General features: G+C 44.3%; 6 protein-coding genes across 7 annotated transcripts in view; 3 read left to right on the top strand and 3 right to left on the bottom strand.

Annotated features, from left to right (window-relative positions):
• Nucleotides 1–9962, top strand: part of LOC132255406 (A disintegrin and metalloproteinase with thrombospondin motifs like) — a 37108-nt gene extending 27146 nt beyond the window's left edge. The window contains exons 8-14 of one of the 2 annotated variants that reach the window (XM_059751414.1): nt 1830–1972; nt 3788–3843; nt 6241–6367; nt 6433–6597; nt 6715–6946; nt 7154–7260; nt 9200–9962. In XM_059751414.1, coding sequence (XP_059607397.1) covers nt 1830–1972; nt 3788–3843; nt 6241–6367; nt 6433–6597; nt 6715–6946; nt 7154–7260; nt 9200–9212 — 843 coding nt within the window. In that variant the 3' untranslated portion in view covers nt 9213–9962. Of the gene's footprint in view, nt 1–1829; nt 1973–3787; nt 3844–6240; nt 6368–6432; nt 6598–6714; nt 6947–7153; nt 7261–7714; nt 8075–9199 lie in introns of those variants that run through there. The other variant, XR_009468180.1, reaches the window with a different exon arrangement.
• On the bottom strand, nt 9020–11288 carry LOC132255407 (transmembrane protein 14 homolog). The gene is made up of 3 exons (XM_059751415.1): nt 11115–11288; nt 10794–11055; nt 9020–9060 (listed from the first exon to the last, which is right to left on the bottom strand). Exons 1-2 carry the CDS (start codon nt 11188–11190, stop codon nt 10799–10801), a joined length of 333 nt encoding a protein of 110 aa, XP_059607398.1. The 5' UTR covers nt 11191–11288; the 3' UTR covers nt 9020–9060; nt 10794–10798.
• A 193-nt stretch (nt 11289–11481) lies between these two features.
• Nucleotides 11482–17738, bottom strand: LOC132255522 (uncharacterized). The gene is made up of 5 exons (XM_059751596.1): nt 17636–17738; nt 16664–17551; nt 13375–15106; nt 12801–12948; nt 11482–12677 (listed from the first exon to the last, which is right to left on the bottom strand). The coding sequence occupies exons 2-5, from the start codon at nt 17519–17521 to the stop codon at nt 12542–12544; spliced, it is 2874 nt and encodes a 957-aa protein (XP_059607579.1). The 5' UTR covers nt 17522–17551; nt 17636–17738; the 3' UTR covers nt 11482–12541.
• Nucleotides 17739–18219: 481 nt separating this feature from the next.
• On the top strand, nt 18220–20065 carry LOC132255523 (U11/U12 small nuclear ribonucleoprotein 35 kDa protein-like). Its single transcript, XM_059751597.1, has 2 exons — nt 18220–18478; nt 18546–20065. The coding sequence occupies exons 1-2, from the start codon at nt 18220–18222 to the stop codon at nt 19037–19039; spliced, it is 753 nt and encodes a 250-aa protein (XP_059607580.1). The 3' UTR covers nt 19040–20065.
• Nucleotides 20066–20570: 505 nt separating this feature from the next.
• Nucleotides 20571–21035, bottom strand: LOC132255995 (general odorant-binding protein 56d-like). Its single transcript, XM_059752172.1, has 2 exons — nt 20988–21035; nt 20571–20927 (listed from the first exon to the last, which is right to left on the bottom strand). Exons 1-2 carry the CDS (start codon nt 21033–21035, stop codon nt 20571–20573), a joined length of 405 nt encoding a protein of 134 aa, XP_059608155.1.
• Nucleotides 21036–23827: 2792 nt separating this feature from the next.
• Nucleotides 23828–24299, top strand: LOC132255996 (general odorant-binding protein 56d-like). Its single transcript, XM_059752173.1, has 2 exons — nt 23828–23878; nt 23937–24299. The coding sequence occupies exons 1-2, from the start codon at nt 23828–23830 to the stop codon at nt 24297–24299; spliced, it is 414 nt and encodes a 137-aa protein (XP_059608156.1).
• The last annotated feature ends 875 nt before the right edge of the window (nt 24300–25174 follow it).

A 25174-nucleotide genomic window follows, 5' to 3' on the forward strand; every position in this document is an offset into this window, starting at 1 on the left:
GACATGACATCACATCTCTGGCTTTCCGCCTCATTATCCATCTCTGAGACTTTAATTGCACCGCCCAGCATCGAGCATTTTACATTTCCAACAACTATGCACATTCCTTGGCCATATTGCGAACCTGGCCAGCACTCGCCCTACATTCGCGTGTCCGAGAGCCATAAGAACCATACAAATTTAGTCACATCATATCTGATTTGGGTGAGAAATGGGAGCGCTGAATGGATTTGTCGTGGCACGATTTCGCCTAGACTTTTCTCAACTTTCCGTTTCATTTGGTACACCTTCTCAGAAGTCCCTGTCTTCGCGGAGTTTGCCTTTTCACTCTCGTCCGAATGCTGCTCGCCTCTGAAAGCGCCAATCATGCACGTTCCGCTTATGCTGAGGGGCGCACAAGTGCTGAAACTAAGTCAGCTTCACTTTTTTCACAAATCCCAACTCATTCACCGTGTCTTTTATCCACTCATGCACTTCTGTGTGCTGCTTCACTATTCGTGTATCCTTGCTTGCACTGCTCCGCTTTCTTCCATTTTCCTGCTCGTCCTGTCTCTGATTCCCTTCTGTCTGTCTGCGACAGGATCTTTTGCACACTCCCCAGGGAAATTCACTTCTCACGCTCCCCAAAAGCTCACTTGCTCGCCCTCTTCGCTTGAATGCATGTCGGCAGCGACTTGTGTATATAAGGTAATAACAAAATAACATACTTCGCTCCTCTTACAACAATTCTCTCTCTCTCATTGAGCCAACAATGAAGGCAGCAAGTTTCCGGTCTCATTGAAAGTAAAAGTGCATTCGGTGCATAAAACTCCCATGCTCGTGTGTCTGTATTGTTTGCATTATTCATTTTCCAATTTATTCGCGCTCTCTTTCCCACTCGCAGAAATCGGTGGAGCGCCTGGAATTATTGTAATACTTGCAATTTGGCCACTTTATTTGATGTTAATGCAATGTCTCAACGTGTGATCGGTTGCTTTTTGCAAAACTGCGCTTGATTGATATCACGAAGAAGTGAAGACAAACAATTAATATGTACACAATAAAAGTAAGGAAATATGTCGAGTGTTACTCAGGCGACAATATAGGCAAAAGGCAAATATCATATGATTGTGAATCTCTAATTAAAATCGCACCTTATGTAAAAATACAATTAGACGAAATGCACAATTCATCTGTACTCTCAAAACTATTATTCAATGTTTCTCTTAATTGTGTCTGACATGAACACAATTTCTCGCAAAGTACACTTTACATAACGCTCTGCTCGCATGATCAGCGTCTATTATACCCAGGCTTGACATGCCTCAGAAGCTGTAAACTTATCAGATCGCCACAGACTGGCCGACTTTCTTCGTTATCTCGCGATGGTGTTCGACACGATGATTAATGTGGGAAAATTGCGATGATGCGGACCCATTAGGAGATCTAAGAGCTCTCCTTTTTTGGCCATCAGGAAGCCAATCGTCTTCTGATTGATCATTTTGATCAGTTGCAATTCAATCAGTCGCGAACCTGTTGAGATAATTTATTTAACAGCCCTTCGCAGATACAATTTCGCAATGTAAATGCATTTTTCATGTATCAAATCGATATTTCACACCATCACCAAACCGTGAAGACAATATTTATTGGGCGATTGCGGTGGAGATGTTAATTTTGCAATGAATGCACTCATAAAATTATGGCCGTTGCGATATCAAATGTCTTGTGGGCAATAAAATCATGAAATGTACACTGAATTTTGTGGCCGTCTTTCTTGGGCTCGGCCCAAGGAAGACTCATCAATTAGTCAGCTAAATGTGTGCCTGATTACATTCTCTCCTTTGCAGGGACGCGATGCCACGCCATATTTAGAGAGGAATCGTGTTGGACGTGACGCCATCGATTCTGCGGCAGCGCTTACGGACATGGGAAAGTATCTGTTCCGGGAACGGCGACTACCAGTTTACGACATCGCCGTGGCGATCACAAAGTAATTCACCTGACAATTCCCAGCCCCGAAATTTCCCAATATCTCAGAGTTTCAGGCCTGAGCAAATTGCGCGCGCGCTTCGTTTATTGATTGCTCACGACACCAGAAAAACCCTATGTTTGTGAGTCGTGCCTTTTCATAGCCATCGCGGAGAATCCCTGCAGAGACAATAACTTCATCATGCCAAAGAGTGGAATGACATTCGCTATGACGTGAACCATCGAATTGGCCTTATTTGAATGTTACACAACCTGCGATGTTGAATCTTCTTCCTCATGATCATTCATCAGCATCTTTTTTTTTCGGCGCATTGTTTGCAAAAACATCTTCCCTTCACACTCATTCTCACGCAACACTCAAGCACACTCGCATCTTTTATTAATTAATCCGAAGCGCAATTGAACACAGCACCGACAAAAAAACCACCATCATCAACAAACAACAAAGTTCGCAAATTTGCAAGACAAGTTCAGTGATCGTCAACCTTTTTTTCCCCCCAATCGTCTTCACTGGTTGTGAGTCAGAATTATAAATTCATTATTGATATGTTAAATCGGAAGACAGTGGAATATTTCATATAATTTAATTGGAAAAATACTCTCTATTGAGACGTGATTGCTGGTAATCTTCGCGATAAACATCGGATTAGGAGTGACTGTGAGGCAAGAATCTAATCACTGGAGTCTTGCGAGATGAGTAATGCCGGTTGCATCTTTATTTTATTGTGCAATAACTGATTTTATTGATTGTAAATAATGCTGAAGACTTCATCAAATCGACACTTTATTAGTCGGACAAGCACAATAAGGCTTGTCGAAGGCTTCACTGTCGAGAAGGAAGATTTCGTGGGTGGAGCACAGGAGTGGGCGTGGCTTCTGAGGAGTCTCCCTAAAGTGCATTCCAATGTGAAAAAGCCCGCTCAGATGGAGTTGTCGATCACTGAACCACGACTTTGTAACACACGAACTGCGGTAGAACCTCCGACACTTTCCCCGGCGCAAAGACGACCTCAAGCCTTTCTCGCTCATCAGGAGATCATCGTTGTGCAATGAGCTCGCGATGGTAGAAAAAGTGACAGCAGATCGCAATATTTGGACAAGAATAGAGTGCAAAAAAAATGGGCAAATTCAATTGACTGTGATGTAAAATGTTGAAGACATGTCTCATCCTCTCATTCACCTCTCTTCCTTACCATCTCTAATTGTGTTTTCTCCACCACGCAGGTATGATATGTGCCGCAGAAGAAAGGGCGGTAGATGCACCAAAGGCACAGCGGGTAAAGACACACACAACATGCCAAAGTTTTTTTTTCTTGTAATTGTAATGTGGGAACCGGAGAGAGAGAGAGAGAGTGGATAATCTTTCCCCCTTTCTTCTTGTAAATATGTTGTTGTTCGCATTACCATAACCGCCATAATGCCATTACATCCCCTAATTGACAATAGGATAGAGATTTATTTGGTACCGGCGCGAGCTTTTAGAGCTTTGGCTCTGTGCTGGAGGGAGAAAAAGCCTCTAGGATTAAGGAGGAATCCCAACATAAGTGTATTGGACTTTACTAACCGCCAGAGCGAAAATCTTATACAGGTCACAATCGTCAATTGAGCAATGTTCAATAGAGATTCTCTTGCAGCACACGCTTGACATCGTGAAAATGGCAATTCACGACAATCTTCGCATTTCCCGTTGTCACAAAGCGCACAACGACAATAGCGAAAAAATACTCCATCTATCATATGATGATGATAAAATAATGAATACGAAGACCTTCATGAGAAATTCACCAATTTATTTATGTAAATTATTCATTCACAGACTTGATATGTGCAGAAGGCAATACGCGAATGACGTATGCAATCGCGGTACAGCAGGTAATAAAGCATCTCTCACATTTTGCCTTTCTGTGTGAGCCTTTTTCCTGTATTCTCTGTACTTTTTTTTTATTGTATTTTCTCACTCTGCAAAATCACACGTCCTTTTTGTCAATGCAATGGAACGAAAGTCACACACAAACACACCACAAAATATCGGACAATTGGAGCAAAAAGATGCAACAGAATTTATATATATTATATAGAATCAAATTTAGAATGCTTTTTTTCTGTGTGGGTTAAATCGGAACTTGAAGAATGAATGCACGTCAATTCACGTCTTTTACACCTCCAAAGATAGTCTTTCCTGTGCCCACAATGTACAAATAATGCAACTTTATTACTACATTTTTCACCTTACACCTTTTCCCAAAGCAGAAAACAAGCAATATTTAGCACGTGTTTATGTAAATTTTTTATCTCTCTGGCAACACACGGAAAAAATTCATCTTCTCACACGTCTTCTTTGTGGCGTCTTCACCATCACACGCTCAAGCCTCTCACGATGCAGCGGTCCAGCATAAATCAAATGCTGCTATGTTACCTCACGCGCGTGTAACTCGATTTTCTACAGTTGATTAGTGGTCATTTTAGGGTTTCATTGACAATTCTGCCGGTGTTTCTTAACCGTTTCCACCCATCTTGGGCGCAATTGAAAGACAATTTGATCATCTTCAAATCATGTAATTACAGAAAAATTGATTTAATCACTATTTCAGGGCTAAAACTAAACACTAAAGAAACAGTGAAATAAAATTATCTTTCAATTGCATGAAAAATTGAATGACCCACAAAAATATGTGAATTTTTCATTGCCACTCAAGCAAACAGCGAAAGTGAAGAGATGTAATGTAATAAAACGTCTCTCTTTATGTATTATTGCAATTGAGAGAGATCTTTGTGTTTCCCATGATGATTAATGGTTTATGAAAATTACACGTCAACTGATCATGATTTACTCAATTTCACGAATCAGTAAAAGTCCAGGAAAGTCAATCCAGACAAAGGCATTAGAATCGGCATAAATTGCAGCAGAACATAAACAACCAGACGAGTAATTAAACATCACAATTTGCATGTTAAAGTCTCGCCATGCGTAATGACTGTCCAATTTGCTGTAAATACCAATAATTTGCTGAAGATGCAGGACAAGATGTCAGTAATTCTTACAGCTAATTCACCTTATTAAATTGCTGTAAATTATAAATCGGAGTTAGAATGTCGGAAGCCACGAAGAGTGTTTGAGGAATCAATTGCCATATGAATTGTAAAATGAAGCGGCAAAAAAAAATTGCATCTTCGCCACTTCGCATGATTGTTGGGTGGAATAATGCAAGACGCTTTGCTTGAGAAATTGTAGATGAAGTGCGAAATATCGTTTTACGAAATGCACAATTGTTCAAAATATATGCGGAATATATTTCCTCTGAAAAACTAAGACTGAAATATTGAAGGAAATGTGATTTGCATTCGCCTTATTTTTCTCTCTTTCTCTCATCCATTTTCAGCTGTGCATTTATGCAAAAGTCTGAGAAATACAGACTTCCTCCTTCTCTTGTTCTTCTGCACAAAACCAATTTTGTTTTCTATTCCTACAACATGTGAAATCAGAAATCTTCCACAGATATTCTACGCTATAATTCTTTGCTGTCTGTCAAATTGCCAAATCAATCTTATCAAAAAAAAAAAACAAAAAACACTATGCCTTCGACCTGTATCTGATTCGAAATAATATAACCTGCGATTGTTCGAACTTAACTCTTATTCTCCCCATTAAATCATACTTATTATTGCCCATAAAAGAGCTTTTCCAGACATTCCGGTAAGTTATTATTTCCCTGAGAAACTCTCAGTTTCAGCATTGAATGATTTATCTTAGACTTTATATTTACTATTCTGGGTGTTGGTTCGGTCAAGGAGGAGATATTATGGCTGAATTATGTACTTTGACGCAATACAAATAGATTTTTCCGTTGCAGAAATTATCATATCTTTGCCTTTCCATTAAGTATAAAACCATTTGTGTCAGATAATTAAAACCGGATTTAAGGCTATTTTAAATTTTGAAATTTAGGCCCTAAAATCTAGAGTCCGGAAGGAACTAGATCCTTAAGTAGCGATTCGTTGGACATCCAATCCTCTTGCCCTTTCAGACCATAATATCTCTTCCTTGGGTTTATTTTTTTCCTAAATCGTAAGTGTTTTCGGTTTTGGGCTCCTCTTCTATCTATATTTATCGCATTCTGGGCGCTTTTCCTCTGGGACTGAACCCATCACTCACCATCTCTCACGACTTATGGCCAAGTGCTCTTGCGGAGAATGTTCCCAAAACAAGCAATTAATCACAGGCTGCGCTAATTGATGATCGCCATTGAGAGATGTGATGTAATTTCGCAGGTTTCGCGTACGTCGGCGGTGCTTGTGTAGTCAACAAGAGATTGGAGAAGGTGAACAGCGTGGCGATCATCGAAGACACGGGTGGCTTCAGTGGCATCATCGTGGCGGCCCATGAAGTCGGACATCTGTGAGTGCACGACGTCCGGACGCCGTGGAATGCGCTCTAATGTGTCTTTTTCTACTCTCTTGCAGGCTTGGCGCCGTGCACGACGGCTCGCCGCCGCCCAGCTACTTGGGCGGTCCCGGAGCGGAGAAATGCCGCTGGGAGGACGGCTACATCATGTCCGATCTGCGACACACGGAGCGCGGCTTCAGGTGGTCGCCGTGCAGCATCCAGAGCTTTCATCACTTCCTCAAGTGAGTCTAATCTCAAAAACACCGTCCAACAGAACTGACTAAAGAAATCGCCGTCTGTCCCTTCTCAAAACACTATTCCCATGTTCTAAAAGCTCCTTTTTCAATCTCTTCTCACAGCGGCGACACTGCCAGTTGCCTCCACAATGCTCCGCATGAAGACGAGGCGCTGGGACGAGCACTGCCCGGAACGCTGCTCTCGCTCGACGCCCAGTGCAGGAGAGATCGAGGAACGTCGGCGTGCTTTAAGGACGAGCGAGTGTGCGCTCAACTCTTCTGCTTCGACGCCGCGAGCGGCTATTGCGTAGCCTACAGGCCGGCGGCCGAAGGCTCCTCGTGTGGCGACGGATTGGTACTTTGACTCACCCTTTCGAGCCAAGGAGGAGATATTCTGCCTTCAATTGAAGCATTTTTGATAAAGTTCTTTGTTAAATGTAGAAATCTAGTCAATAAGCCAGTGTTGTGGCGTAAAATATTCAATGAATGCAATGAATATCTCCTCCTTGCTTAAGATATCTCACTGCCGAAGAGTGTCCTAATCGAGCGCCTGTCGTTGCAGCATTGCCTGGACGGAAGATGTGTGCCGGAGAACGAGAACATCATTCCCGACTACTCACAACACACCCCTAGCTATGTTAGTCCGAATGCATATAATTCTCAGCTTAGGTGAGACGCTCTGTTATTTGCCTTGATTTTCAAATTGCCAGGTCTCGCGGAACACTTTAAATTCCAACGGAGAATTGGTACAATTTAGCGTGTTCCAATTAAAGCCGCAAGGAGATTGAGTAACGCGAACTTTTGCAACACAAAATAATGCTCTGAGTCACTAAAAATATTGTGTGTCTGAACAGCACTGAGTCGTACAAATTCTGGGACGATCACTCGCCGGCGCAGCCAACGACGCCGCCACCTCCGCCGCCGCCAGCGTACACGCCGCCCAGCACCGCGCCCCCCTTCCAGTTCTTCACCACCCCCTCGACAACCACGCGCGCGCCCTTCACGTTCAAGTTCAAGTCCTTCTTCGACACGCCCGCGCCCCTCCCGCCGGCCTTCCAGTGGCCGGCGCAAGACACCACCGCGGCCCCCACCCTCGCGCCCCTCCCCCCCACCACCACCACCACCACCACGCCGCCTCCGCCGCCGTCCAGCACGTCCATGTACTGGCCCTTCAGCACCAAAATCAATCCCTTCTACTACGGCCTGCACAACCACCAGCACGCCGGCCCGACCACGCCGCGCTCCACCACGCGCAACGCCCTCTTTGATCTCTATCTCAGTCGCATCGCGACCACCACGAAGAGCCCGTACAACTTCGAGAACTTCGGCCAGTATTCCAAGAGCACCACCAAGAACCCACCCGCGTACTTGAGCAACTTCCTCGGCTCCAACACCAACACCATGCGCGTCGCGCTGGGCCAGACGGCCTAGAACCCCACACACGAAACCCCCAAGACTTTAGCCACAGCGCCGAGAGAACAGGGTAAGCTGCGACTGCGCCGCGACCTCCTCCGCCATCATCCTTCCGTCAGACTGTCCTCTAAGCTTCCGTTTCGCCTCTTGCGCCGTCTCTCATCATCCACTCGACGCTCTTCTCATTCCACAACTCTCGGTTGATGACTCTGACTCCGTCTGCGATCTGATCAGGGAGGGAATCACAGTCTATTCATCCTCTTTCATGCACTTTGACAGCAGTTTCGACAGTCAAAGTCGAAGAATTAATCAAAATAAGAGATTTTCACTTGAAATTACTTCAATTTTCAGCAGTCGGAAAGATAAAAACACAGAATCAGATGTAAATTATGAAAAGTTGCAAGATTTCTTGTGTGAAAAATCAAAGTAATTTCTTCAAAAGAAAATTAACCTTTTTTTCATATACAATTCTGATGAGATTTTCCAAGAAATTTGATCTTCACTTTGCATTCCTATATAAAATGCTGGATTTCTTTCATTATTAGCAACTTTAAAGTCACCAATTGAATGGAAATTCAAGCATAAGTTCATGTTCTGTCATAAAATGTCATGTTTAGTTGTGTAAAAGTCTTTTTTCTCCCACTCTTTGTGACTAAAAGTCTGTGATTCTATCTCAAAATCAATCATTCTATTCTACTCTAAGAGTTAATTGAGTCCTTCAAGCTCTTTCCTCACATCTTCTTCTTCTCAAGGGTTCAACGTCAAATCTCTTCTCTTTCAGCGACGCATCACAGCGATCTTTATCGATTTTCTTCAATTTATCTCTTCGGGGGACAAAAAAAACCTTCTAAAAGTGTCTTTGAATGTGCAAATTATAGAGATATTTTTGCCTATTTTTCTCTCCCATTTTTAATAGTCAAATTTATCACTGACAAGTACGAAAAAATACAAAAAAAAAGAATCTCATTTCCAACACCATAATTGCAAGAGAAATTCTCTGTGCTCAACTTTGTTCCACTTCATCGGCTCTTTTTGTGAATGATTAGATCGGAAGAACTGCAAAGAAAATTGAAATGTTTGCACATTAAAAGACGCCACAAAATTCTTTACAAATCACACTCATTCAGCAACAAGGGCAGAAAGCGTAATTCTACAGTTTCTAAGTCATTCTAATCTCATCTTTTCTCTCTTCCAGTGGACGTATTTAATCGATGAGCAATGCCATTACAACGACAACGAATGGGAAGTTAGAGAATAGTGTGAAGTGCAGACATTTCTGTCAACAATTTAACAACAACAACAAAAAAGGAACAACATTCAGCAGAAAGTATTTTTTTATAAGATTCGTAGCTGTAAACTTAGGCGTACCATGAGAACCACCAAGAAGAGCGTGGGGAACCTTTTTATATACCTTCTTATAAATGTAAAATGTTAGTGTGAGAGCGAGAGTGCTTAAATGTTTACTTGTTAAGTAAGAAAAATTGTGATAGACGGTTCAATTTACAATGATAAAGTGCGAAAGAAGAAACAAAAAAAACAACAACAAAAACACACTTTTTTTGTACTTGAAAATGGTGAAAAAGCATCAAAAATAGAGAATTTACAAGAGATTTTCGCTAGAATTTACCCTCGGGCAATGATTCTCAAGCAAATGATCTGTTTCTCAAATTTGATATTTGACGCCAAGGGGGAGATAATGTGACCAAACTTGTGCATCAATTCCATCATATAAAAAAAAATAACGAAATTCATAAACCAGAAAATAGAATTTAAATCTTATTTAGCAGCTTTGCATGCAGAAAAATGCAAATTATCTCCCTGAAAATCTTCATTTCATCTTGATTTCGGTGGCGAACAGCGTGAGACATTCCCACGGATTTACGATGGACAGTCACATGTGTCATAAGACCAGCAATTGCATATAAATTGACAGTCATTAGACTGTCTGCTTTGTCACCGAGATAAACTTCTTGGCCATAACCTCAAAAATTCAATCAAGAGATCTTTAAAAACTCTTCAGGGATTCTTAAGGAAACATCTAACGCATTTCTATGTGTTAGAATTTGCCAATGAGCGAAAAACAATGCGAATTTTAACATAAAATTAGAGCAGAACTCTTCTAAATACACTTTTTGAGGTTATGTTTGACTTTAGCCGAATTTACAGTATTTTTTATTGCTTAAAAATCCAAAATCACGATCTTCATTGTCTACAAGACAAATAAAATGAGTAAAAAGATTCTTCATTTGCAAATACTTCTGCTGAGCTGTGTGTCCATTTCTTGCCACAATATCTCCCCCTTGATCGCCCCCTTAAGATTTAGTGTTACTTCACTTCTCATATTTCTAAAGCATTCGTTATTTTGTGTTGAGAAAGCGCGACAAGGAGAAAACAATCCTAATTATAGAGGAATATCTAGAGTTTTTATCTAATTTTACGACATATTTTTCTTTTTTTTCTGTAATTTTCATTGTAAAAGTATTTCAAGCAAAAATTGAGAGATTTTTCCCCAGTTTTCCGTCCGTCCCCCCCTCCCCCCTTTTTTTCGTCCATACGCGAAAATTTACGTGTGCATGAGAGCCGGAATGATATGGAAAATGAAAATGATTGACGAGATGTCGCAAAAATGAAGAGAAAATCACATGCAAAACGTGAAAATGCCACGAAAATTGTGTAAATATATTGCATTGCCGATTAATATTCAAATGTAACATGACTGTAATAGGTAATGAATTATTTGTATGACTGGAAAATGAAAAATATATACATTCTAGACCAGAGAAAGTCACCTCAATCACTGGCGGCGCGCCGGCCACAGGTGCTCGTTGTACACGTAAATGCCGCGCACGAACGTCACCACGGAGAGAATGCACACGAGTCCGGGTGGCATCATCTTCCCGGATCGCGCCCAGCGGGCGCCCATCATGCCGGCCAGCACCAGGCTGGTGCCCAGCTGCAGCAGTGGACGCGGCGGCGACTGCGAGTTCAGGTGCGCCCCGAAGCCCAGGACGGCGCCAAAGGTCAGGCCGGCCGCCAAGGAAGGCACAGAAGCTGCAGGCAAAGACGTGAGGAAAAAGGGTCTTTCCACAGACATTCCGTGATTGACTTGCCAGCCTTCGCGTATCCGATGATTCCGCCGGCTGCCACGGTGGCGGCGTAGATGTATCCAACCAAATCCACTGGCATCTTGTGAGGATTTCCCAGGAAAATGTTTCACAACACAAAAACTGCAAAATCTCTGAAGGATCACTTTTGAGGTTATGCCGCGAATAGGCTTTGTGAAGTTAGCTGCGGATCGCAAGATGAATATTTGAAAAGTAACGAACATGCTGTTAACCCTCGAAAGACCAAAGAATTATAGTGTGTCCAATTGAATGATTGTTCAAATATTAAGCAATTAGAGAAGATTTTTCCACCCAATGTTGTTTGGTAAAGAATTTATAATATTTCATGCTCAATTTTGCACTTCTGAATCCTTATTTTTACCTTATTTACACGAATTCCTTACCCAAAAATTCAATTACTCCAATTCAGAAATTAAGAACAATCTTGAATAGTGAAATCTTCACTCTTTATGAAACGCTTTCACTGAAAAAATCCCTTAAACTCATCACAAAGTGTCACAATCTCTTAATATTAAGAGATTGCAGGAATGAAAACAACAGAAATCTTTTCACATTTTGATTTATTATTTTTTTTTCCATTCTCATCTTAAAGCTTCAGCACAGAAACATTTCATCTCAAGCTATTCTCTTTATGGATCTCAAAAAAATGGAGTAAAAGGACAGAAGAAAAGTCCATAAAAAGAATTACTCACCTTAAGAACTAAACTTCGTAACAAAACTTAAACTGAAGCAACTTCTTTTGCGCTTACAATTCTTCCTCCTTTTTTTCCTTAGCAAATAAATAACCAACTAATTTCTCTCTTGAATCAAATACAAAATATGAAAGATTAAAAAACACAATCTCTCGTCAAATCATAATTACAAATGAACCAAACATTCACTTTAAGTGATAATAATTTGACTTTCTCGTTTATCGCTTTATCCTCACAATTTTTCTCTCTTTCTTTCTCTATCGTTATGTTAAACATTTCATGTTGATTCTTTTCTATAATCTCTATTTATTTTTTTTTTTAAAAAAGGGGGGGATTCACGTGAATGCATTCACAAATTGAAGAATTATGAGTAAAAACTTATAAATATAGTGACAATGATTCTATCTTTCAACTACAAATTTCTTTTAACCAATACAATAAAAAAATATTACGACAGATTCGAAGGACACAAAGTTACACAATAAGTGGGAAATAAATAAAAATTATGTCGTTAATCACAATTCAATTTCAAGGAGGGACTCAAATGTTCACGATCCGAAGTAATCAATATCAAAAGTAGAAAAAACAGGACCATTAAAACGTGGAAGAAATTTAGCTTTTTTTGCTGCTGTTGTTGTTGTTGTGGGAAAGTGCCAAAAAACCCGCAGAACGTTTTCTCTCTCTTCCCGCGCAATAAAATGGATAAAAAAAACATTGCATTTATGATTCATTCTCATCACTGGAATCGCTCAAAGTCAGCGCGTTCCATTGATCGATCGTTGTCTTCGACGCTTGTCCTCGCAGTTGACTCGAGACGCCGCTGTGGAAGGACTGCGACCTCAGGACGGCCGATGAACTGTCCAGAAATAGAAATCATTAGCATGACAAAGAGCCAAACACACACACACCCACTAATTGGTTAGGAAAGCCAACAAACACGCGCGCGGAAAAGCGTTAGAAAAGCGGAAAAACTTCACACCTTTCACCCAATTTACTTTGCTGCTGCTGCGCCAGGCGGCGCGCCTCATCCTGCTTCCGTTTGCCCTCCAGCGCCGCCTTCATGGGATCATAGCTCGCGCGCCGCTTCCACATGGCCAATTCCGCCTCCTTCGCCTGCTTCTGGGCGACTGCGGAGACAGGAAAGACAGACAGAAGGCATTAGAACACCAATCTTGAGTAAAGTTTCAACCTAAATTCGTAGCTTTTACGAACTGAAATGCGAAATCTGTAAAGTTGTAACGACTAAACACTAATAAAGCTCATTTTCGTTCGATTTCAAACAGTTTTTGTCTAAAAATGTCCTAAAATCGATCATCTAAAGTCATTACTTCATTAATTTCGCATTCAATTTCAACAAAATTGTGGAATTCAACGCTAAAATGACGACTAATTTACGATTTTAGCTCATTTCTGACCGAAATTAAATCCCACTTCTGAAAATTTAGCTGCAATTTCACAGCTTTCAAACCATGTTGCTGACTAATTGGATGATATTTCCCAGAAAAACACACTTATTTTGTCCGCTAAAGGGTTAACGGAAAGCGTCCACTTACTTGGCGGCTCCTTCTTGCCGGACGACGGCCGCATGCCCGCCGACTTGATGCTCCTGTTGCTGGCGCGCTGCGCGTCCGTCCGGCTGAGATTCACGGACGCACTGCTCGGGCTCTTCTTCACCTCTCTGGGCAGCAAGTAGCTCTTGGACTCGTCCTTCTTCAGGAAGTTCGCGCCCGTCACGGGTTTATACTTGGAAATGTCCATGTATTTTGGCTGCACCTTCGCCAGCTTCGGCTCCGCCTTCGCCGGCGGCGGCTGCGGCTGCTGTCGCCTGGCCAGATCCTGCTTCATGCGATTCAGACTCGAGTCGCGCGGCATTGACATCCTCTCGCGAAAGGACGTGCGCACATTTGGCTCCCGGCGACGCATCTCCGGCGTGTTGGGACACGCCATGACGCCCTGCTTGGCCGCCGCGGCGCTGGCCGGACGCCGGTTCTGCTCCATGCGCATGAGGAAGGCCTTGTTGCAGCGCGTATTGGAGATCGGCTGCTGCGCATCGCTGAGGTCAGACTCCGACGACAGCTGGTCGCCGTCCAGATCCACATTGTCATTGATGTAGAACTCCATGATGTCGTCATCGGCGTAGGCGATCACGGCGCGGAAGTTCGTGCTGCTGGCGGACTTCTGGATGCTCTGCTGATGCTTCGTGGGCACTTTCGAGGGCATCTTGGGCGTGCTGCCGCTCGTCTTGGCCGAGAACGACGTGGAGCGCCTGATGGGCGAGCTGTGCGTCGGTTGTTTGATCAATTCCGCGCGTCTCTTGGCGACCAGCGCCTCCACGGGCCGCGGCGGCAGATTGTCCGTGCCCTCGAAGGAGTGATGGCGCGTGTGTCGTCGCACGGGCGCCTCCGTGCCGTCCAGCGAGTGATTCCGCCGATGCAGCCGGTGCATCCGCTGCAGCTGCATCAGCAGCATCTCCTCACTCTGCGGACTGCGCGGGCTCTGTGGTGAGTTGTTCAGCGACTCCCTGTGCATCTTCTGCAGCGTCGTGATGGCGGCCGCCGTCTTCTGCAGATACACATCCGTGTCATTGGCCAGCTCCGTCTGGCTGCCGTTGCGGCTCCGCGGTCGCAGAGTGCCGATGGGACTGGGAATCTTCGTGGGACTCACGGGCGGCTTCCGCACGGACGCCCGCCGCCCATCGCACTGACTCCGGCTCATGTCCTCCTGCTTGAAGCGCTGCCTCTCGTCCGTCGGCGAACTCTCGAAATTGTAGCTCCTGGACATGTGCGCCGAGTGCTGGCGCGCGTGACGCGCCCACTCCTGAATCCAGTCACTCTTCGTGGCCGCCGTCTTGATGGCCGAGCCCGAGCTCACTTCTCGCCGTGGCGAGCGCACGCCGCACTCCTCGCTGCCGCCCAGGTTCAGCCGACTCACGCCCTGCACGTACTCCGAGTTGTCAATCTGGCTCTTCGTCAGGCTGTTGCGCCGCGTGAGGCGCGGATTCGTGTCCAGCGTCGGCTTCACACTCAGAATCCCACTCGTGGTCACACTGGTGAAGCAGCCCACGTCCGGCGACGGCAGCAGCTTGTCCGGCGACCGCGACTTGTGGAACGTCCGGTCGCTGATGTTCCGCACGCGGTTCTTCAGCCGCTCCAAATACGACACTTTGGGCTTCGCCGTGGACGTTTCGTGCGAGCAAGAGATCTCAAGGACGTTCCTTCGTCTCGCCTGGCCGTCCTGGATCTTCAGCTTGCCCTCGTCTCTTTGGGATAAATCGTAGTCGAATGTCTGCAAGAAGAGCGAAAATGTCAGACATTTCAGTTGATTGTCAGACGAGATTCCATAGGAATATCGCAAGAAAGTCCCATGTGTTCACAGAACAAGGCAAATACATGAAATACAAGCTAAGAAAGCTTCAAACACTGCTGAGAAAATGAAGAAACAGTGTGTTAATGCTGTTCAACACGCTGCAAATATAAGAATTGTCCTTTGAGAATCATAAGACATTCCATGGACAATCGCATGACGACCTAAATATAACTTCTGAGCACCTCAATTGCGCCAACATGTGCCCAAAGCACCGAAAAACGGTGAACAATTTGCTAAACGAAACACGATTTAATTTGCTTACTTTGCGCGTTGTTTTTCACAAATTTGATCAATTAAAAACATCTTCCGAAAGAAGCGGCACGATTAAAAATGCATCTTTTCGTTGGTGCTTCAATGGAAATTTTGCCACACACACAGATAGAGAGAGAGAGAGAGAGAAAAAAGCAGCTGTTTATTGTGTTTCCAAACACAAATTACACACTTTCCCAAGGCGAAGCAGTGCAAGTGTTGTGAACACACTCAATTAAGCCTCTCAGAGCGTCTGATGATCTCTTGTGCGATGTTACAAATTATAGAAAAATCCCATCAGCAAAAATAATCTCTAAATAACCATTGAATTCGGCGTGAGATGAGTTAATTGATGGCAAAAGAAATGTTTTTCTTTTTTGCTGATTATTAGGAGAGCGAAAGTTGCTCGCGAAACACTTTCTTCCGCAGGAAATGCATCCAAATTCAATCGATGCCAAATGTGATGAAAACAACACAAATTTCCCATCAAGGCCACCAAATTATATTCATCAGAGGTTAAATCATCAATTTTCGTCCGTCAACGTGTTCAATTAACGTATCCAATCAAATTCGGAGTCAAATTAGAGGCTCGGCGATTGTCATTCTTCTATTTTGAGACTTTGTGCCTGTGAAAATCCAGAGAAAAGCAACAAGATCACGAGATAAGTGATAAAGATTTGTTATGAAGTAGGATTTCCCACTAATCCTGAGCTCAAAACTGCGTCACTGTCATTATCATATGGCTTAATTCTAAGTCGAATAGCGCGCGCGCGCGTCAAGAGGCTTTCTTAAGTGCCACTTTTGCTCAAGAACCAATAAATCTTCTCTCACACTGAATTGGACTGAAGTTTCTGAGCAAATTTCCAGTATTTTTGGAGATTTAAAACCACAAGAGTTCATCGATCTCAACAATTGACGAAAATCAAACTAATTTTTCTGTCCTTCGAGCCGAAAATACACAAGAAAATTTAAGCATGTCTAAACCAAGCATTCAACTAACTAAAGCGACTCCATCCAGGTGTCTAAAGTGAAATTGAATCCTTGTGAAGCAATTTCCTCCCACTTTTGGCTCTTAGAAGCGAGACAAAAGCGCCCGCGAGGCTCTCGAGACAACGGTGAAGAGCCAGTCATTGAAGCGTCGCCTCGAAAGTGGAAGTTAAAGGTCAGAAGCGGCCTTCAGACGATCATCAGTCACTCGTGGGCGCTCTGAACACTTTGCAAACTCACCTCTAAATTCGTCTCGAAGCACGTCGGCCGCTCAGGCTTCGGGCTCTCCTCGATCTTCAGCTCCTCCTCCTGATCGATGTTCATGCGCTCCTTCTGCTCCTCCGTGTAGTTGTCCGCGTCCAGCGTGTACGTGCCCGCCTCGCTCACCTGATCCTCGCCCACGGGCCGCAGGTCGTCCAGCGGCGCCTGCAGCGCGTCCTCGCTGGACGCGTCCGACGTGCGGCCCTCCAGCGCCTTGGCCAGCGTCAGCGAGCGCGGCGTGAACTTCGTAGCGGGGATCTTGGCGTCCGGCGTCACGGTGCTGGAGCGCGGACTCCAGCTGTGCCGCTTGGAGGCGTCCTGCGGCGCCTGCAGGCGACTCTTGTCGCGCATCTTCACCGCGCCCTTGTCGGGCGTCGGCAGCTGCTTCCTGGGCAGCCTGGCGCTCATGGGGATGCGCGTGCGAGGCGGCTGCGGCTCGTCGAACTTGGTGAGCGAGGCGCCGCGCCTGTGGCGGCTCTGGAAGCGCTCGTACATGCTCTTGTAGCGCTGCTCATCGCGCTCGTCGCGCTCGCCGAAGTCGATGGTGAAGGCCATGGCGTGCTTGGGCGACGGCGGCGCCGGACACACGTCGAACAGGGAGATGCTCTTGGGCATGCCCTCGGGCAATTGCACGCTGCCGGCCTGGATGTCGCTGGTGGCCATGCGTCCGTTCGGCGTGTCGCGCTTCGTGCTGTTCTCCGGACTCACGTCGCACTTCTCCAGCTCGTCCGCGGCGCTCGCCATTTCGGCGTTCCTATTGCACTTCTGGCGCTTCGAGAGCGCCTCCCCGGCCTTCACGGGCCCCGCCAGCGCCTCCCCGGCGGCCTGCAGCTCCATCCCGGCCGCGCCCGGACGCTCACTGGCGAGCTGCAAGGGCGACGAAGAGTGACATCATCAGCAAATCACTCCCAGCAAAACTTTCACCCGCACTTTCCCACTCGCCTGGCTCACCTGTTGAGCGGATTCCGCCACTGGCGATGTCACTTGTGCACGCACCAGCCTGCGGCCCACCTTTTACCATCCTTCGCGATCGCGCCGCCCAGACTTTTCACTGTGAAATTTGCTCGAATTCCTGCCAATTGCTTCTGCACCACGAAACCCGTGAAAAGGCCCACAAAAAACTGACAGTCAGAGCTGTCAAGCGCGCGCCAGCCAACTTTGTGCGGCCAAATATCGGCTCTGCCGATTTTATTACGCATTTACTACGCCAGCAATTAATCGAAAGAGGGTGGAAATTGGGTGGATAATTGAAAATTTTGGGTTCTCTCGTGAGATGGAAGCCAGAGTGAGCAATAAAATTGGAAAAACAATCAGAAATAATTGATAATTTAACAATTTGATTGGATTTCATCTGATTTTGGCGAAATACTACACCATGATATGGATAATATCGATAATATGCAATAGTTATAAGATTTCTTAAAGGTGTTTTGCGATAAAAATTCAACATCTTTTTTATGATATTTTAATGAGATTACGAAGATTACGAGATCTTTTTTGTCTTTTATCAAAAACCGCTACTAGCAAAATTTATTATGTCTCTTATTTGCTCTTATTATACTCCATACGCAGATCATGAACGTGTCAGCTGGGTTGTGATGCATAACCTCAAAGTTTGTTGTTCACAAGCTTTGTTTACATTTTTCATCCGACTTGTTTTCTTCAACAATCTTGGGGGAAAACATCGTGTAGGAGGTCTGCCCAGGATGTCTTCCTCATCCACGACTCACAGCACTTCCAGATTCAAGAGATACGCCGACAAATACGATCCGATAGCCGTCGGATCGATTGATGGTGAGTTTCTCTGCTTCTTCTTGACATTCTCACTGACTTCTTCCCGTTCTTCCATGACACTGTCCAGGCCAGGACGCCACTCCACACGACAAGGCACTCACGCGCGCCATCGACAGCACCTACAGGCCCAACGCCAGAGTGCAGGGCAATGCGCGCAACACGATTTTCGTGGGGCGACTGTTCCGGGAGACTAACGAGGCGAAGCTGCGCAGCAAATTCCAGCGCTTCGGGGAGATTGTCAACTGCCGCGTGGTGCGTGATCTGGTCACGGGAGCCTCCAGGAACTATGCCTTCGTGGAGTTCCGCGAGCGCGGCGCCGCAATCGACGCCTATGACGCCATGAACGGCGTGTCCGTGGACGGGGCGCGCTTACTGGTGGACTTCGAGTGGCAGCGCCGCATGAGTGGCTGGAAACCGCGGCGCCTGGGCGGCGGCTTCGGGGGCAAGAAGGAGTCCGGGCAGCTGAGATTCGGCTGCAGAGACAGGCCGTTCCAGCGACCGCGGAATCTGCCGTTGGACTATCGCGAGATGTTCCGCCAGCAGAAGACGCAGAAGAGGTGAAAAGCGCCCTCGCATTCCTGAATGAAAGTGGCGAAGGCCATTATTAAAGTTTCCCCATCAATCTGACGCGTCGAGGGCGGCGAAAGTGCGTGGAAAGGGACGCATTTCCCCCTGTGAGTCATCAATTCGTGGCCAGAAAGTGGATTAATTTGAATTTTTTCCACTTAAGGGTGGCATTTTTGAGGGAAATTGAGGAATTTATCGCACAATTGAGGAGAAAATGAGTGTATAAAGTACAAAAAATAGGCATTCTTAAGGTGAATTATAACGCGAAATACTTCGAGATCAGAAGAAAACAATGGGAAAAGTTAAAATCAAAGGGAGAGTGAAAGAAATTTGGATGGAAAGAAGCTAAAAGAGACTGAATAGCGTCAAGAATGTCTAACAACTCTAGCAATGGCTTAAAGGAGATTAAAGCTGCATCTTTGGCAGGATATTTGCTTTCACGTTGCAGAGCTTATTACTACACAACGTTCGTTACGTGTTCACGAATAACCAAACGTGATGAGCTATGCTGAGTATCACTGCATCGCCTCGACGCCCCAAAAAGCGAAAGCCCTCGAAGCGGCCAATTGAGTGTCGCTGGCAGAAGCGCCTTTGCTCGGCGTGCGTCAAAGAGGAGGAAATAATTTGCAATCAATCATGCGATGGCACAGAAGAAATGGGATTATCGGTGCTGAAGAGCGCAATCAAGAGACGCTCGTCGTCCAATAAAACCCATCGCCGAAAGGGTGCAAAATGCATCCCTTAATTGTATTCACGGGACATTCTTCAGTGTCGCCAAGAGTGATTGAAAGTGTTCTCGAAGGCGCGCTTGACTGAATTTCGGGCCAATTTTCAGACTTGATTTATGGCAAAAGGATTTTTTAATGTGAGCATTTTCCTTTTCTCACTTCAACCCCAATTTGCTTTTCATTGTGTTTTCAGCTGTTCTCACATATTTGACTTACTAATTTCTCTGTATATTCTCTAAGTAAAATGGGAAAATATGTATTTTGATGTAGAATAAAAGTTCAGCGTCTAAAAACCCGATTAATCAAGCGTTTTAACGTTTTAACGTTGGAATTTGATTATTTAAATCATATTTAGAGCATTTAAAGATTCTCTAGCATTCAAATTATCAAATATTCTAAATTATATAATTTTTTCTTTCAAATATCTTGCCGAGATATTACAAATAATAATTTTTTTGAAATCTGAATTTTTCATAAATGTAAAAATTATTATTTAAGTTTAAAAACCATTCGGAATCCTCAAAAATCGGCTAATGATCGAAACAATTACATTCCCAACGATATTTTTCAATATTTCTATGATTTTCTTCAATTATTCTTATGAAACAATTTTTTAAATGTAAAAACCCGCTTCAAAGACTGAACCACATCACATAAAAGCTTTTTGTTGATGTTTTTCAGAGTTGTTTAGCTGTTTTTGGGATGAATTTCAAATGTAAATTTCCTCTCTTCAATCAGGCAATGATTTTATTTAAACAAATTTGGTATTTAAAATGATAAGAGGTAAAGGATTTCCATCAGGCGGCGAACAGATTTCCCATGATCGACATGATGAGGCACGCGTGAACCTTTCCGGACACTTTGCACTTCTCCGTGCCGAATTGCGAAGCGCATCTGTCCGTGAATTCCTGCGCGTGAGCGTCGTTGAGATACAGCGAGACGCGCTGCTTGAACACGTCTGCGTGAAAGACGTCGTCTGGCGTGATCACGCCGACCTTCTTCAGGATGCAGTCGGCGAAGCAGCCGAAGAGGTCCTTGACGGAGCGGAAGTCGCCCTTCTGGATCGCCGCCCAGTCGCTGTCCGTGCTGCCGCTCTCCTTGGCGCACGGCAGAATCACGTTCGCAATCGACGGCGGATAATCCTGCGCGAGGACCTGAAAAGGGAAATCCAGAGTCACGAACCCTGATCGCGGTCACGATCAATGCGAACTCACAGTTTGAATCCAGAAGAGCGCGAGGGCGAAAGTAACGACAGTCTTCATGGTTGATCTCTGGCGAACTGAATAGATTCTCGACAGATTTCTGACATTTTATAGGCACATCGTTAAGTTTTGTCCTCAATGACGCACTTTGCAAGTGCAAAAAACCTTACCAAAGTCAAAAATTGGTTTTGCCGTCCACAATAAACTTCTTTCGATATGTTTATGTGAATGCATGGTTAATAAATTCGTTGCTAAAGAAGATTTTAGAGCAAAAGTCAAGGTTTGCACTTGACTTTGTGTAAATTATGAATTTAATTTAAAATGATGATGATTAATTAAATTTAGTGGATTTATTTATCATTTTTATCGTTTTATTGAACGAATGGTTGTGAGAAGTCAGAAAATGGTGTACACTAGCCGTATTATCTCCCTCTTGTTTCTACTCTCTTCTAGGGATTTGTCACCACAATTTGTGGACAAAACCATGCATATATTTTCCCCTTACACTGGAGAACCGATGCACAAAGCGACGGAAATTCGCCACTTTTCACCCTCAAATTGCAATCAATGGAGTTCAGCTGCAGCGCCAGAATGTGCAACCCTGACAATGGGACAGTTTATCATTTCCTGTTGGCCACTTTTGGACGAAGACAATAAATGTAAAATGCTTGTTTATGACGCCAGCTCTCGCTTTTCGTCCTTTTCGTGATAGTCCAACATAAAAGTGGATTGCTTTTAGTGCAGCCCTTTTTCATCCCCTCCGCCGGCGAACGGGGCAAGCAGGAAGTCAGCGAGAGCCTTTAATGATGTTGTTGGGCACATTTTCGCGTGTTTCTTCCCTCCCCTTGAAACCGAAATGGAGTTTCCCTGTTTCTCCCCTTTTATCCGGCGTCTTCCCGGAAGTCTCACGGACGCGTGTACGGGAATCCCGAAGCTCAGGATGCTGAGAAATCGATTGGCGAAGGTCAGTGTGGAGCAACATAAGTCACGATGTGCTCGCAGGTGAAGCACCTAACCGGGCAGTCCATCAAGTCCACCCCAAATCCCGCCAGAGAGATTGCCGAGCGATTATTCGTGGAATTGCGCCGAGCATGTAATTTATCACTGTCAACATCAGACGAAGAAAGTGGCTGTGCAGCGCCAATCGCATCCTTTCGAATTGAATTTCAATAAAACGCTTAATCTTCCTTGTTAATCTGGGGGGCCGCCGTGTCACGGCTTCCGCCACTCGATTCCCTTCGGGCACTGATAGTGTGCGTTATTGACTTGTCAGGAACACCGAAGGGATGCCATGAGAGAGGTTTGACTTGCTCTTTTTGCGGCCGCAGCTTTTCCCCGCACATGAGATGGGCTTTTTTTTCTGCACACGTCAGAACAGAGTTGCTAACGTCAATTTCTTCAGATAATTCTGCATTTGCTGGAGAAAAAAGTGAACTTTATAGCCAGAACCAATTATACGCGACTTTGCTAAAGCATGATGACTTTGAGCATATTTTTTCACCGTCATTTTGCGTCATTATCTGTGATAATGCAGTAAAGTCAAGTGGTTAAGTGCTTTTAAAAGGTGCTTCTTAAAAAAATCAGACAAGAATTCTTAATTACCTCTGATCAAATTTTCCCTATAAAACACCGGATTTTCGCATGTCAAGCAGTCAGTTACCCAAAGAAAATCTCAGAATGAAGATCATCCCAATTGTGCTGTGTTTGACTGTCAGTCTTCTTCCTGTCGTAAGTTGCCATTGCATTAACAAATGTGGTATCTATACCAATAAAAGTCTTGCAAGAACTCTCATTACTCTTATTATAGTGCGTTATTCCACGTGCTTCTTTTTGTTTTGAAGTTATCGACAATTACCGACACTTATCGTTGAATTGCGTGCTATTCTCTTTTTATTTAAGACAATTTAAGGGAAGAAATAGTTAATATCCGCAATCTAAGGATTAATTAGTGGATATTTGATTCATATTAGTCCTATTTTCTCACTAAAATTGTGTTAGAAAAGAAATTTCAGGCATTTTGTATCGATAAGTGTCAGCAACTTCACTAACTTACCGATATTTCAGCCGCAGTGAGAAAATTCCCTTAGGAAATAACCTAAATCTAGAGCTAGAATCCAAGTTTCACTTACATTAATCTTTCCTATGGGATTTTCTAGGTCCTTTGCCAGGATGATCAGAAGTTTCCTGCGGCCATTCTGTCAGTTGTCGTTCCCTGCGCTCAGGAAACTGGACAGGACATCCATAGCCTGAAAAAGATCATGACGGGAGACTTTGAGAGCATTCGCAATCTGTTTGGCTGCTTCGCGGATTGCGTCTCTAAGAAAGTTGGCATTGTGTCGGCGGACAACGTCTTTCAAGCGGAAACGTTCAAGAAGCAGCTGGGAACGTTTCTACGAGACGAACAGATCCAGGAGTATTCTGACAGATGCACACCCAGAGCAGGAACGGAGGAGTGCAAGGTTTCCGGTCACGCCTATGCTTGCCTGATCTTCTCCATCCTTGGCACGATGTATGCTTAAGGACATCACTGAGTAAATTGCATCTGTTCTAAGGATTAAAATGTCTTTTGTGCTTGTGTAAAAGTATTCTTGAAGTTTTTTTGTTCAGCTGAACTGTAAGATTATCGAATCCACAAAATATCTCTAATCATTTTTACACTACTAAGCAATGTTAAAGTGTGACTTTGAGCATTTTTCTGGGCGAGACATTGACTAAATGTGAAAACACTTTTTTTTCCTGTGCAACATTATATGAATCTACAGAAAACACATTTATTGTACGTGATAAAATTGCTGTTATAAAATGCCTGTCTTTACTGGTCAAGTAGTCAGTTATCCTAGGGAAATCTCAGAATGAAGATCGTTTCAATTGCGCTGTGTTTGACTGTTGGCCTTCTTCCTGCTGTAAGTCTTGAAATCTCAAGATTCGTATCAAACTGAGCTGCATTTTGGGCATTTCTAGGTTCTGTGTCAGAATGATCAACTTCCTCCGCCGGCTATCTTGGCTGTTGTCGTTCCCTGCGCCCAGCAAACTGGACAGAGCTTCTTCGATCTGGAAGGTATCGTGAAGGGCAACTTTACCACCGTTCGCCATCTCTACGGCTGCTTCGCTGACTGCGTGTTTAAGAAAGTGGGCTTTGTCTCGGAGGACAACGCGTTCCATGAGGATGTGCTCAGGACACAGCTGGCTAAGTTCGTCAAAGCTGAGCAGGCTCAGGAATACACTGAGAGATGCTCTGCCCGAATTGGAACGGAGGAATGTCAGGTTTCCGGTCGTGTCTTCTCTTGCCTGCTCTTCTCATTCGTCGGCACGATGTACGCTTAGGTTGGTGAAGAAATTGCAATAAATAAGCATTCTGAATCGCCAACTGTATTGTATTTTTATGTAGACTATCTTTCATCCCTTCTAAGACGCCATTTTGCTTGCGCGAATCCGTCGAAAAATGGCGCAATTGTTAATATTTTCATTGCAAAGTGCACAAAAAACGACTTTTATCGTGGAAAAAGGTCATTTTTGCTTTTGATATATATTCTAAACAGTTGTAGACATCACAAATTTCCTAATTTTAATGAATCTCTTAAGTTTCCACAAGATATTTCCGTAAGAATCCAAATCAAGGTCTCTAAATCCTCAATCTAGAGTGTGATAAGCTCTGCTGGGACGTGATGAAAGCGAGCGATGATCTCTTATCTCAGCAGCGACCGCGGAAGCTCTGGATGGAGAATTGACGAAAGGGTGACGCTGCGGTTGGGGCGACATATAAAAGGGCAAACGAGATACGGCCGAAATGCCGTTTCATGCTGAAATATTAACACGGCCATCACGGGAAGGCGCGCGTAATTGGATTAATTCAGGTGAGAAAAAGCGCCCACAATGAACTTCCAGCGCACAGTAAAAGCCGTGATGTCTCAAGGAGTCTTGAAGGACACCATTTCGCGAAATTACAGCTTCCGCTCGGCGAGTGCATGCGGAATTGTGTATGTCGAAATGACAAACTTAGCTGCTCTTAACCATTGAGTTTTAATGCGCACATTAACTGGCTGGGAGTTACATTAAAGCATCACTCAAGGTTTCCCTTTTAAATAACACAGGGATATTTTAGGGCGCACTTACACTGCAGATATGAGTTGAGTTATTGTCCTCTTGTGCTGAAGTTCTGCATTGACCCAGAATGGGAGACGCTGCTGATGTTCTCCTTA

This window comes from Phlebotomus argentipes, unplaced genomic scaffold (genome assembly GCF_947086385.1).
Source record: "Phlebotomus argentipes unplaced genomic scaffold, Phlebotomus argentipes genome assembly contig_5, whole genome shotgun sequence".
Lineage (NCBI taxonomy): Eukaryota > Metazoa > Arthropoda > Insecta > Diptera > Psychodidae > Phlebotomus > Phlebotomus argentipes.